Consider the following 14,860-nt stretch of genomic DNA (forward strand, 5'->3'; position numbering starts at 1 on the left):
TCACCACTCCCTAGTTCCAGAACTTTCTCATCACCTCAAACAGAAACTCTGTACCCATCAAAGAGTAATTCCCCATTCCCCAGCCCCTGGCAACCCGAATCTGCTTTCTGACGGAATTTGTCGGTTCTGGACATTTCATCAACATGGAATCATATAATATGTGACCTTTTATGTATTGCTTCTTTCTTTTTTTGAGGTTCGTGTTATAGCAAATGCAGGGCTTTGTTCCTTTTTATGGCTAATATTCCACCGTGTGGAGGGACCACACTTTGTCTCTCCATCCATCCATTATGGATGTTTGGCTTGTTTCCTTCCTCCTTATGGCTACTGTGAAGAGTGCTACCATGACCATCTGTGCACGTTTTTGTTAGAGTTCTTGTTTTCTCTGTATACCTTTTGCCCAATCTTTTCTCTCTGAGGGCAAGGACCTTATCTTTAGCTAAGTGATCTTGCTGGTAGGTGACTTGCGGGACTTATGGGAGCGTCTGTGATAATGTGATTTATAATAAGAAATACATATTTGATCTTCAGGCTCATTTCTGGCATAAAGCTTCCAAATCTCTTGGAATTCCCTGTGATGGGAGTGATGAAGGTGTTTGTTGTTATGTTAATGAGGTGCCTTTTGAAAAGCACCTAGGATGGAGGCCAGTCACCAGAGAAGCCAACTTTCAGTACCCCCCCACCCACCACCTCTGGGGTGGGGAGAGGGGCTGGAGATTGAGTTCAGTCACTAATGACCAAAGATTTAATCAGTCATGACTGTGTAATGAAGCTTCCATTAAAATCCAAAAGGCTGGGTTTTGGAGAGCTTACAGTTTGGGGAACCAGAATGCTTCCACATGCCACCATGCTTAGCCCCAAACTCCATGGGGACAGAAACTCCTTTGATTGGGACCTCGCCCTATGTTTCACTTCATCTGGGTGTTGATTCATATTCTTTATTTTTTTTTAAGATTTATTTATTTATTTGAGAGGGAGAGAGCAGAGTGAGAACGTGAGGCAGGGGAAGGAGCAGAAGGAGAGAGGGAGAAGCAGGCTCCCCATTGAGCAGGGAGCCCAATGCGGGGCTCGATCCCAGGACGCTGGGATCATGACCTGAGCCGAAGGCAGATGCTTAACTGACTGAGCCACGTGGGCACCCCGATTCTTATCCTTTAACGTCCTTGGCAATAAACTGGTAACCTAGTGAGTAAACAGGTTTCCCAAGCTCTGTGAACTACTCTAGCAAAGTAATCAAACCCAACGAGGGGGTCATGGGAACCTGATTTATAGCCTATCCGTCAGAAGCAGGTGACAATTTGGACTTGCAACTGGCATCCGAAGTGGGGGGGGGCAATCCTGTGGGACTGAGCCCCCAGTCTGTGGGGTCCAACTCTAACTCAGGGTAGTGTTGGAATTGCGTTAAACTGTAGGACACCTAGCTGGTGTCAAAGAATTGCTTGGTGAAACGAGGTTCAGAATCAGACAGTCCTCACTTTCCTCTTCCTTGACCCACTCCTTGTCATGGCGGCCGTGCATCCAGCCCCGAGTCTAAATTATAACTAGATTATAAATTTAAGGGCACCTGGGTGGTTCAGATGGCTGAGTACCTGCCTTCGGGCCAGATCATGATCCCAGGGTCCTGGGATTGAGCCCTGCATGGGGCTCCCTGCTCGGCGGGAGCCTGCTTCTCCCTCTCCTTCTACTGCTCCCTCTGCTTGTGCTCTCTGGCTCTCTCTGTCAAATAAGTAAATACAGTCTTTTAAAAAAATTAATTTAATTTTAATCCATTTAAATCTAAATAGCTCCATGTGGCTAGCGGCCATGAGCTTGGCTCTGTAGCTCTGGTATGACTAAGGGTCCTTCTCCCCACCACACTCTGAGCTCATCAAGGCAGTTGTGAGTCCCGTTTGCGTCGTGTTCTGGCCACAGAGCCTGGCATGTGCGGGCTCCAGGGAATATGAAGGAGTGAGTACCCTCATGTTCTCCTGTTTGCCTTTGTATTCCCAAATTTCTCTCTGCTTTTGACAAATATATTTGTGAGATAGCCACTGGTGTTTTCTGATAACCTTTCAAACCTCAGGGAGACCTGTATGTCTTCAGCCCAGATCACAGATCAACCCTAACGTGCAGGGGCCAGCGGACGGTAGGAGCTTGGGGGTGAGGGGCTTGGGTGTTTAGACTCCCAGGAGGCTTTGGCTCAGCCACAGATGGTGCCGACACAGGCATCACATCCTTGACTGTTTGGAAATCAGGAGAGACGCTGGTTCCTGTTACTCAAGCAGCACCTGATCCACTTCTCCTTCTGGTCCCTCAGCTCTGCTCCTTTAGAAATCATGGAAGATTGAGAAATTTTGCCTCATCAGAAGACAGATCTGTGAAGGGTAGAGAACAGAGAACCTCAGCTTTAGGGCAACTGAGGGAGTGCTGGGGACTCAGACTCCTGGCACTGAGGACTTCATGGCTTTGAGCCTGTGCCTTCCCACTTGTAACGTGGGTCTGTTAACAGTCTCTCTGTAGAGGATTGTCTGCACAAGGAAGACAGACAGAGAATATTCACACAACAAAATGCTTCTCTACAGGAGCGAGAATGAGCCAATCATGACGTGCACAGCTGTGGGTGAATTTCACAGACATAATATTGAACAAAAGAAGCCAGGCACTAGCGGTGCCTGCTGGCTCAGTTGATTGAGCGCCTGACTCTTGATTTCAGCTCAGGTGATGAGTCTCGGGGTCATGGGATCAAGCCCCGCATCAGGATCTGTGCACGCATTAGGGAGTCCGCTTGAGATTCTCTCTCTCCCTCTGCCCCTCCACCCACTCATGCTCGGTCTCTCTCTCTCACCATCTCTAAAAAAAATAAAATCCTCAAAAAGAAGAAACAGTAGTAGAAGCCACTGCCGCCAGGCATAAAAGAGAATGCACTGTCTGAAATTTTATTTTTTATTTTTTTATTTTATTTTTTTTTTAGATTTTGTTTTATTTATTTGACAGAGACAGCCAGCGAGAGAGGGAACACAAGCAGGGGGAGTGGGAGAGGAAGAAGCAGGCTCATAGCGGAAGAGCCTGATGTGGGGCTCGATCCCAGAACGCTGGGATCACGCCCTGAGCCAAAGGCAGACGCCCAACGACTGCGCCACCCAGGTGCCCCATGTCTGAAATTTTAAAACGGGTCGATTAGACTCAGGACAGTGCCTCTCATGTATGGCGGGGGGGACGGGCACGGGGTGAGGGCAAGGGGATGGTGAGATGTTCTCCTTCTTGATCTGGTGACCATTTGTTGATGGTACATTTATGGTAAGTGTAATGTTCTGTAAGTATATTATACTTCAGTAGAAATTTCACTGGGAGAAAGAAGGGAGGTCAGAAAGAAAAGAGGGAGGTAGAGGGGATGGAGGGGTGCAGGGGCAGAGAAAGGGAGGAGGGAGCACTTTCCTGGCACAGGAGAGGTAAAAGGTGGGTTTCAGAGTTTTCTGGAGCTGCAGAGTTGGGGTGGGTGAGTTGATACAGGGCTCCGTGAAAACAGTGAAAATCATTCCCTACTCTTCCCCCACCCCACCTCATCCACACAGAGGGGCGCTGGGAGAAACACCAGCACCGCGCACAGAAATATCTGGGTTCCAAGCACAATCGTCAGTGTCCTGAAGCATCTGGATAGTGCCTGAGGCAGAGACCACCATGGACAAATGCCCACTATGGGCAGTATTATTTCCACGGCTACAGATGGCCTCAGTCCCCCAAGCCTCAGAGTAGGCAGGGACCATGATTTCTGGACTCTGACATGGTCAAGTCCCCACATCTGTCCCCCATCACCGCTGCCCCCTGTATGTCTGTGGGGTCAACACCAGTGATGTGTTGAGATGGCTTCTACCCTCTCACAAAGAGATAGTTGTTAAAATTTCAAGAATTTTATGAGCCATTATTAGAAATCAATCATATAAAATTAAATACACATTTTAAAAAAGGCAATACATTCTTAAAATCCATCACTTCCTCATTTCTTTGCTATATTTGATGAACAAATCAAGTTCCAACATACATCTTTGTTTCACGTGTGTCTTTCATTAACATAAGCAAAAATACCACCCGACATTCATGTCAGACCTACACCTGTTCATCGGTGACATGAGCTATGTCTTTGCTGGATTAGATAAGAATCAAATATTCACTTGTAGTCTGATATTGTGATATTACTGTTGGTGACAGAATTATAAAAATTGGTGCTGCGTTTTGCAAGAAACAGCAAGTCTCCTGAAACGATAGTTGTGTGGAATTTACAACAAAGAGTATCGTGGACTGTATTATTGTCTGTAAACCATGTGCTAATAGGTAGCTTTATAATCAGTAAATCTCTTACTGTGAACGTATGTCTCTATACACAGGCATACTTTTTTTCTGGAGCCAGCTGTTAACATTTAAGAGCACACCAGAGTCCAGAACGCCTGTGGACTTCTGATTCCGTACGAGCCGTGTTCAAATCCTGGCTCTGCCACTCTGTGACCTTACCTTTTAGAACGTCAGTTTTCTCTTCTCTAACATCGGATCTGTAGTAACCATCTGAAGAACTCTGGTTAGAGCTAATGAATGTGAAGAGGGTGGCCCAGGGCGTGGCATAGATCGTGACCGCCATCAACATATTGGCTATTTCCACCTGCCAGCGACAGGCCTGCTCTCCCTCTGCTTTCTCTTGTCCTCTGAGATCCAGACCACAGTGACACTGGCCCTTCCCCTCAGACCCGCCCTCGTCCAGCCTCAGTCTGTCTTCCCCACCGCCCCTCCCTTTAGCAATCAGCACATCAGGGGAGCATTCCGCAGACTCCGCTCTAAAATCCTCGGACCATAGTTTTCAACCCTGACAAGCTAAAAACCATCTGGGACATTTGTTCAAGTCATTTCGGGGGCCCTGAGCTCACGGAGTCAGAATATGTGGGAGTGGGGCCCAGTGCTCTCCATCTCTAGCCACTGCACACAGGTGACTGGGATGCTGTGCAGGCAGGATCCTTGCATGTGGGATGCCAAGAGTCGGTGGTGGTCGTGGGCTCTGGGGCACCTTCCTTCATCATCTCTCCGAGTGCCAGTTTCGGCATTTGGAAAATGGAACTCCTCACGGGCATCAGAGGCACAAGGGCCAGGACGAGAGCTGGGTCAGAAACCCAGAGCCCGGGGGCTGGCAGGAGACAGCACGGGGAGGCTGCATGGCTTCCTTTCCTTGTCTCCCAGCATTGCAGTCAGAGCCCCCAGAAGGCCGGTGCCTGCGGCTCTGACCACAGAGGGGGCTCCCGGCATCTGCTCCTCTGACTTCCTCCATCTGGAGCCCACAGGGCACCCGTTCATGACACATCATCTGTGCTGCACACTGTCCACTCCCCAAACTTTTCCAAGCTCCTTGAAATAGTCTGGAGTGGGCGCGTCTTTTCACCCTCCTCCAGAGCTGAGGAAGCCGGGGCCCAGGGATTGGCTCTGTGGCCAGCACAGTTCCGTCCACGCACATCCGTGTGGTCATGGGCTCTCCTCATCTGCGGGTGGAAGGGGGACGCTTGGCCAGGCTAGGACATGACTTGCCGAAGGCCACCAACCTTGGAACCCAGGAGCAGCTGACTCCAGACCATGGGCCCCTCCCAGACCCTACCAGGCTGACCCCCCAGATCATAATGGAGGTGGCCAGGGCAGGTGAAGGGTCCCCTGTTGCCACCCAAATCCTTCATGGAGACCCTTGGTGCTGCTGGTTCGGGAACAGTTAACACGTATCTCACATGGCAGTGTGCCAGGCGCATGCTCTCTCTCCCTGAATCTGAAGGGCTGCTCTGTGAGCGGCACCTTGAGATACTCCCATTTCACAGATGAGGAAAGAGAGGCTCAGGGGAATGAAATGGCTTGTTGCCAAGAACCCACAAGTAACCACCTCCTCCTTGGGGCCCCCAGACTGTCCCTCCAACTCCACATCCTCGCGTCTGTCTTCTGACTCAGACAGTTGTGCTCCTCCCATGGAAGCTCATCAGGCGCTGGCCTGTGCTGGACGCGGGCTCAGGTTCACAGTGGACCGCTTTCGGAAGGAAGTGGTGGAGGCTCAGAGCCAAAGCCGTGTGAGCAAGAGTAACCTCGGTCTCCTTCTGTTGGAGCTCAGAAGAGAGACCAGCCCCAGGCCTGCTCTTCAGCAGCCTGGAGTGCAGATCCCTCCCTCAGACCCAGGGGTCCTGCCCCCATCCCCTCCTCCCTCAGACCCAGGGGTCCTGCCCTCATCCCCTCCTCCCTCAGACCCAGGGGTCCTGCCCCCATCCCCTCCTCCCTCAGACCCAGGGGTCCAGGCCCCAGCTCCTCCCTCTCAGACCCAGGAGTCCAGGCTCCCAGGCCCTCCTCCCTCAGACCTAGGGGTTCAGGCCCCCATCCCCTCCTCCCTCAGACCCAGGGGTCCAGGCCCCCAGCTCCTGCCCCTCAGACCCAGGGGTCCAGGCCCCAGCTCCTCCCTCTCAGACCCAGGAGTCCAGGCCCCCAGGCCCTCCTCCCTCAGACCCAGAGATCCAACCCCCAGCCTTTCGTCCCTCAGTGACCTTCTTTTCTGGCTCTGTTGCCTGATTGCTGCATCACTTTGGCTAGGAAACTGTTCTCAGGCCTCAGGCTCCCTTTCTGAAAAAGGAGACCCTTCTCTTGCTTTCCTGGGAGAGGACAGAACTCCCAGAACAAGAAGTCTCCTTCTCCTTCTTCCTCTCCCTCTTTTTGGCTGTTTCTGTTTCCTCCAGGGACACGGACAGGAGCAATGGAGGAAGCTGGGACGAGGCGTCCCCAGCTGCAGGGACAGGGTTAAGGGAGGACAGGGCCCCCGAAGGCCCTGCAGCTTCCTCCTAGAGGCCGAAGGTGGACATGCAGTCACTGCTGCCTCCCTCCCTCCCAGGATTTCTGCCGAATCTTGGAGGCCTAGGTGTTTCCCAGAACGCAGGCGTGTGGGAGGAAAGGCCCTGTGGGCTGCCACTGTCCAGGGCTCGGCTGAGAGCGCTGGGACCCAAGCCCTCGGAGTTCCTGGAAGTCCACAGGCAGTCTCCTTCCAGATTTGGATTTTCCCCACCCTGGGGGGGCCTTGCCTAGGGTCCCACCTCCCTGGGAGCTCCTAATCCCATCCCTCTCAGGACTGGCCACTCAGGGAAGGCCCCCCCAGCAGCTGGGTAGGGGTAGGGGGATCTCAGCACTGGGCTTTCTTGCGCCCACTTTGCCTTCCTCCCTTTCCCTCTCCCCTCAGCCCTGTCCTTCCCTCTCTTTCCTCCCTCCTCCTCCTCTCCCCTCCCAGTTCCTTCCTCTTCTTTCCTTTTCCTCCTCTTCTTTGTCTTTCCTCTCTCCACCTCCCATTCTGTCTTCCATGGGCATCTCACTGGTTCATTTGACACATGTTTGTTGAACACCTACTATGTACCAGACACGGGTCCAGATCCCTAGGGAACAGAGTCATGACCAAAACAGGCAAAGACCAGGGCCTGTATGTTGCTTGCGTTCTAACAAGGGAGATGCACGTTATTCAAGAAAGGGAATAAATGGGCAACTTATACTTTATGTAGGAAGGTAGAAAATACTGCCAGAAACAGGAAAGAGTGGAGGGAGGTAAAGGGGAACAGGAGTCCTTGGGGGGGGGCAGGTTTCTAGATTAGCATGGCCAGGTATACCAGCCTCCCTCTTCCCTTCTCCCTCCCTCACTTCATTCTTTCATTCCTCCTCTCCCTCCATCCTTCTGCCCTTCCTCTCCATTTCTCTCCCTCACCCCTCCCTCCATGCTCTGTCTCTCCCTATCTACACTCCCAAAGCTCTTCCTTCCCACCAGACACATTTGCCTGGGGTCAAGTATTTAACAGAACACTACAACTTCTTCACCTTACTTCCCAGGGCCCTTGCTCTCCCTCGTTCCCCAGGAGAGAAGTCATCATTGAGAAGGGTATCCACCTGAAAGGAGGCAAATGTAGTCAGAAGGAGCTCAGAAGCTGCCTGCCTCTCAGCTTCCCTGCCCCTCAGGGTTCTCAGGGGGCTCTGCTCAGCCTCGCTTTGCACCCCTCCCCCTCCAACCCCACAGCTACTGCCTGCGTCCCAGCTCAGACTTGTTCAGAGGAAACCCTGATATAACCCCGCCACTCAGACACCCCAGCCATAAGTCCCTGGTCTCTCCGTCCAGTTTGTCCCTCACAGGCACCCAGAGCCGCCTGCCCGCCATCTGCTCCCAGCTCTCCCATAGCTCTCCAGCACCCCCGGGACCAAATCCCACCCCTGTATCTGCCCATCCAAACCCTGCATGAGGTGAACCCAGCTAGGCACCCCACCCCCACCCTATGCTTCGCCTTTTATGCTTCTACAACATCAACCCACCTGTACTTTGCTGACTGGCCAGGACATTTCTTGCCTTTCTTGCCCTTCCTACTCCACTTTCTAACCACCAGCCCCACCCCCACCCTTACCTTGGCTAGCTCCTCACCAGTCAGGGCTCTACTTCTCCAGGACATCACCTCTTCCAGGAAGCCCACCCTGGTTCTCCAGCTGGGTTGGTGCATCCTCACACTGGTCTTTGATCCTCTGTTTACACAGCTGTCTCCTTCACAAGATTGGCATCTCCACAAGGGCAGGGCCTGGGTCTGAGTCATCTCTGTGTGCCTGGCATCACCCAGCCGAGAGCCTGGCCCACCAGCGGAGCAGGATATGTCCCTACAGTGAACAAATGTTCTTTTCCCCTCCCTTTTCTCCATTTCTGCCTTAATTATCTCCCCACTCTTCACTTCTATCCTGGTTTTCTGTAAACCAAACCCTGAGGTTTTCTTGTGATGATGGAAATCTTGGGAAGGCCACTGCGTACCCAGGGCAGGGAACAGAGATCAGCCGGCCCTGGAGTGGAGGGTTCTGAGAGAGATGGCTCTTAGTGAGGGGAGCAGGAGGTGATCCTGCCACTACCTCTTGCCGCCTGTGGGAGTGCCTGGTTTCATCTGTCCTTGTCTTGGCTACTGCCAGCCTTGGTCATCTCTCCCTGCAAGGAATTCTGGGAGACTGGACATGTGAACCTGAGGGAGGAGGGGGCTGGGAGCTTGGACTTTTGGGAGGGAGGAGGGGGCTGGGGGTCTGGACTCCTGGGTCTGAGGGAGGAGGGGGCTGGGGGTGAGGACTCCTGGGTCTGAGGGAGGAGAGGGCTGGGGGCCTGGACTCCTGGGTCTGAAAGAAGAGGGAGCTGGGGCCAGGACTCCTGGATCCTGGAAGTGGAAACCATTGGGGTTTCAAGTCCTGGTCCCTCCTTCATCCACACTCTGGTTTTAGAAACATCTGGTTTTATACAGCTGCTCCACCCGGGCAGGGTGGGATGGGGGCTGGGCAGCCAAATGCCCGGCTTCTGAGTGGAGCCTGGACTGCCCCCACCCCCACCCCCACCCTGGGGTAGAGGAATCTCCCTCCCCTCCTGCTCTGGGCTCAGCTCCCTTTGGGGGATCCATCATCCTGACACAGCCAGACACCAGGCGGCCAGGCTCCTGGCAACAGCGTCAGAGACGTGCCCCACCCTGGTGAGGTGGGCGGGGTGCCTCACACTTGGGCCAGGAACTGGCCTTCCCCCCCCCCCCCACAGCCAGGCTCAGGCAAGGCCCAGCCTAGTGATGTCCCCTCGCACCCTGCCTCCCCAGGGAAACCCAGGGAGTGAGGACTTGGTGTCCTGCAAGGGAAAGCCCCAGGACAGTCTGGACGAGATGGAGCATCGGGAGGGAGAAAGGAGGACTTAGAGACAGGAAACGCAGAGAGAAGCAGGGAATGAGAGAGAGAGTGAGTCAGAAAACACAGAGATGGAGCCTCAGAAGAAGCTGCAGAGAGATACACAGAGACCGAGGGAGATAGAGACAGAGAAAGGAGAAACAGCCACTGAGAAGAACAGGGAGAAACAGAAAAACGGGGAGATCGAAAAAAAAGATACAAATACAGATACTCAGAGAGAAACAGAAGATAGACTAACACAAAGGAAACAAAGGCAGAGACACACTGGAAGTGAGAAAAGAAGAGAGGGACTTACGGAGAAGGAAAGTCAGGGAGACCAAGAGTCAGAAATGAAGAGACAGACAGATACAAACCCAGAGGGAAGCAGACAGAAATGGACACCGAGAGAAGGAAAAGAGAGAAAGAGAAAGAGATAGGGAGGCATAGGAGAGAAACAGGAACACACAGAACCAGACAGGTGGACGGAGAGGCAGAGCCAGAGTGACAAAGACCAAGTGACAGAGACTCGGAGATGGTAGGAGATGGGAATGTACAGCCACAGACGGAGAAACAGAGGCAGCTATCGAGGGAGAGAGATGGGCATTATCAGTTCACAGGAAGAGGAACAGAGAGAAAGAATTATATATACATTTTAATCGTGGAAAAAGAAGGGCACGGAACAATGACATTTATCCCTGAGTCTCCTGGTCCTGAGGGGCTGGGGGCTTAGAAGCCTCAGGACCCCGTCTGTCTGTGAGGCCACTGCCACCTTCACCCTGACTCGGGTTTCCGGGCCTCCCTGGGGGCAGCTGACCCACAACTCTGAGTTCACCCCTGGAAGACAAATCCCAGTGCCCAGCCCCCTCCCCGGGCCTTGGCACACGCGCACACGCTCGCACGCGCATACCTGCAGACCCACAACCTCTCACAGCTCCTTCCAGACAGCGGGCCTCATAGCCAGCGCGCGCGGCCACACCCACAATCACGCACGTGTGCGCATTTTCTGGTCCCGGGGGCTTCGAGGGGAGCGGGAGCGGCTGGGATGCAGGAGAGGGGGCAGAGCAATCGGGCAGACGGGAGGAAAGACAGAGGGGGTGGAGGGGGGCGGGAAAGAAAGAGAAGGGGAGGAACGCAGAAATGGAGAGAGGGAAGAGGGGGAAGGAGAGCCGAGAAGGAGGGCAAGGAAGGGCGCGACGGCGGCCCTGGGAAGGGAGGCCGTCGGGCGCGGGGGTGCGGGCAATGGCGGGAAGCGGGTGGAGCTGCCCTACTCCTCCGTGACCTCAGAGCCCCTGGCCCAGCTCCTCCCTGACGTCAGCCCTCCTCCGCCCCCGCCTGCGCCGGTCTTCAAATGACCCCCGGGCTCCCCAGCCACAACGAGACCCGGGAGCGAGCAGGAGAGGAGCGCCCGCCGGACCCGCAGTGATGACACAGGTGTGTGCGGGGCGGCTGTGCGGGGACTCTGGCACCTGTGCGACCACGTGGGTGGGGGGCACAGCACGCGCTCCTGTGCGTGACAGCGACCGTCAGTGTGGGACAGTGACACCATCGGAGCGTGCGGGTTCCATCCCCCCGTGTAGGTGGCCATCCCACCTGTAATGTATGAGATGTGACATGTCCTTGCTGATCCCGCCATAAGTCCGTGTCTGCGTGCGGGGGCGCGAGTGGGCGAGGCAGAGCTGTATTTGCTTGACACGTGGCCCAGATTTCTACTTTTATGTGTTCAATAACTATCAAATTGAACCACATGAAATCGCGGATATCTGGTCACTTTTGCCCTTGAAAAAATAGCCATTTCATAGGGCTCAACCTTAACTGTTACTATTATCTGAAGCTCTGTCCCTTTGCTTCCACCCAGACCCACGAGTGCATGCCTGTGTGTTTGTTGTTCTGTGGGCATCTGTTCCTGGCTTAGCTCCTTCCTGCTCAAGGGGGTGTGTTCCCAAGTTCACCTGTGTGGCTGTTGGTGAGGGTCTCAGGATCCCTAAGTTCTAAGAGCAAGTGTCTAGGGTTATCTTCTGGAATATGAATGTTTTCCTATGTAGGCACACTCTGTGTGTCTCTTGTCATATGTGTGGGGCTGTGTGTCCACAGCTGATACAGGTGTGTTTCTGAATATTGGCATTAGAACCCTCCAGTGGCCCACCTATCTCATTGATCCCCAGGACGAACTGGGCCAGCCTGAGAAACTCAGACAGGGCCGGGTTTGGAGCAAAAGAACAGAGAAGGAGAATTCCAGAAGAAGTACTAATAATGTAATTATTAATATTGTGTGATTACTAGGCTAAAAGCTCTACCTATAGAAACATCAGGTGAGCCACGTACATAATTCAAAAAATTTTAGTAGCCACATTTTAAATAAGTAAAAAGAAGGTGAACTTAATTTCAATAATATATTTTATATAACGCAATGTATCAGGGGTCATCAGACTTTTTCTGTATAAAGCTAGATAGTCAATATTTGAGTTTTTTGTGTGTCATATGATCTCTGTTGCATCTAGTCAACTTCGGTGTAGCGTGGAATCAGCCATAGACAGTATGTAAACAGAGGAGCGTGGCTGTGTGCCAATCAAACTTGATTTAAGGATGCTGAAATATGAATTTCACGTAACCTTCATATGCCACATATTATTCTTTTGACTTTTTTCACCCATTTAAAAATGTAAAAACTAGGGATGCCCAACTGGCTCAGTTGGTAAAGCATGTGATTATTTTTTTTAGGATTTTTATTTATTTATTTGACACAGAGAGAGAGTACAGCAGGGGGAGCGACAGGCAGAGGGAGAGGGAGAAGCAGACTCCCTGCTGAGCAGGAAGCCCGATGTGAGGCTCCATCCCAGGACCCTGGGATCATGACCCAAGCCAAAGGCAGGTGCTTAACGCACTGAGCTACCCAGGCACCCCTGAACATGTGATTCTTGATCTCGGGGTTGTAAGTTCGAGCCCCTACATTGGGTGTAGAGATTACTTAAAAAATAAAATAATAAAATAAAAAACACCTAAAAACTAGTCTTAGCTTTCAGGGTTGTAGTGAAAAGGGTAGCAGGCATTTGGCCCCGGGGGCTGTAGGGTGCCGACCGACCCCTGCTATCTCTCAGAAATACTATCATTTCATGAATAGACACATCTGACTGTATTTGCTACAACGTAACATGAAACTTCATAACAAGAGTTTTAAAACTATCATTTCAGTATGTGACCAATACAAAAATATTAATGAGATGTCTTCCTCTTTTTTTCAAACTAAGGCTTCAGAATCCAGATGTGTAGCACATCTCATGCAGATGCTGTATTTTCATTGGAGATACTTGATCTGCATTTAGATTTCATTAAATTTACCAATGAAAAAGAAGCTTCCCACACCCTACTTGTTTCACACATACGTAAAAGCTTTCCAATAATTGAATCAAGTATCAGTGTCTAAAGTTAAATATTTAAATAAAATTAAAAATTCAGTTCCTCTGTCATACTGGCTGCTTTTCAAGGACCCAGTAGCCACATGTGGCTGGTGACGCCTGTATTGGACGACACAAATTTGTATCCTAATGACTCATTTAACTCATAAAGAAGCCCGTGAGATGGGAGCTGGTGACATGGGAGGCAGTTTAGAGGACGATGGCGCCAGACTGCCTGAGTAGCCTTGGGCACGAGAATCACCTCCCTGGGCCTCAGTTTCCTTATCTGTAATAGGAGCAAGTACCAGTATCTAGCACACTTGGAGCAGTACTTGGCGTAGTACTTGGCGTGTAGAAGGGGCTAAATCCCCATTTTACAAGACGAGGAAATGGAGGCACCCCTTTCTCTGGTCTGGGCTCTTCCTACAACGTGTACTGGGCACTTGGCCCTGCCGGGAACCTGAGCAATGAAAGAGAATGTGGCCATGCCTTTGGGAAGTCAGAGCAAAGACTCCTCCACCTGTGAGCTTTGTGACCTTGAGCAAGCCACTCTTCCTGGCTTAATCAGTCCTCAGTTTTGCTATGTGTATGGTGACAGTAAACATTATCTGCTGCACCCCCTCCCCCCTAGCTCCCCTGAGCAGTAAAGCCAGTGTATAAACTGGTAGTTCAATGACCGGATTCTTATGTTTAAATCCTGGCTTCTCTGCTATCCAAGTGTGACCTTGGGCAGGTTGTTGCACCTCTCTCTGACTCAGTTGTCTCATCTGTAGAATGGGGATGATAGTACCTACCTCATAGGGCTGTCTCGAGGATTAAAATAAGTTAATTTCTATAAAAGGCTTATAGCAGCACCTGGTACATACCACATTGCATTATTTTTTTTTTAAGATTTTATTTATTTATTTGACACAGAGAGAGAGAGAGAGAGAAATCACAAGCAGGGGGAGAGGCAGGCAGAGGGAGAGGGACACAGAGGGAGAGGGAGAAACAGGCTCCCGGATGAGCAGGGAGCCAGATGAGGGGCTTGATCTCAGGACCCTGGAATCATGACCCCAGCAGAAGGCAGACGCTTAACCGATTGAGCCACCCAGGCGCCTCAACACATTGCATTATTTTTAAGATGATGATGACGATCTCAACACTAAGAAACCTTTAATTGTGAGATGAATGATTATTTTATGTGCCACTGAGAAGCGGGAGGGGACGAGAACCCCTGTTAATTAAACTGTGACATTCCGTTGAGTGTAATCCTCATGGATTGAAGAGCTGTTTAAAATGTGGGAAAAATGTATTAGAATCAATATAATATAATCAGGCATCAAGCTCTGCTGTTTGCCCCAATTATTTTCATTAGTGAAAATAGCTTTGCGGTGCCCAGGGGATTTTCTTTACAAAAAGGAGATGTTGTATTGGCTTGGGGGAAAAAATCCTAGGTGTTCTCTTCCCAGAAGAGGATTTCAGGATTCTTAACCCCTTGCTCTCTCCTCTTTCTGCTCCCAGCAGGACTTGCCCAAGCCCCCCCAGGCCGCCCGCCACTGCTCTGGCCTGGCCCGGCGGGTGCTGACGATCACCTTCGCGCTGCTCATCTTGGGCCTCATGACCTGGGCTTATGCCGCCGGGGTGCCGCTCGCCTCCGATCGCTACGGCCTCCTGGCCTTCGGCCTCTACGGGGCCTTCCTCTCCGCGCACCTGGTGGCGCAGAGCCTCTTCGCGTACCTGGAGCACCGGCGGGTGGCGGCGGCGGCGCGGCGGGCGGCGGCGCGGGGGCCCCTGGACACGGCGGCGGCGCG

The 14,860-nt window shown here is 52.0% G+C and overlaps 1 protein-coding gene across 1 annotated transcript in view; it reads left to right on the plus strand.

Moving 5' to 3' along the window:
* The first annotated feature begins 10,816 nt into the window (after positions 1-10,816).
* Positions 10,817-14,860, plus strand: part of HAS1 (hyaluronan synthase 1) — a 9,761-nt gene continuing 5,717 nt past the window's right edge. Inside the window, 2 exon segments of the mRNA XM_034639123.1 lie at positions 10,817-11,106; positions 14,571-14,826. Coding sequence (XP_034495014.1) covers positions 11,098-11,106; positions 14,571-14,826 — 265 coding nt within the window. The 5' untranslated portion in view covers positions 10,817-11,097.

The sequence above is a fragment of the Ailuropoda melanoleuca genome, chromosome 12 (assembly GCF_002007445.2).
Source record: "Ailuropoda melanoleuca isolate Jingjing chromosome 12, ASM200744v2, whole genome shotgun sequence".
In the NCBI taxonomy this organism is placed as follows: Eukaryota; Metazoa; Chordata; class Mammalia; order Carnivora; family Ursidae; genus Ailuropoda; species Ailuropoda melanoleuca.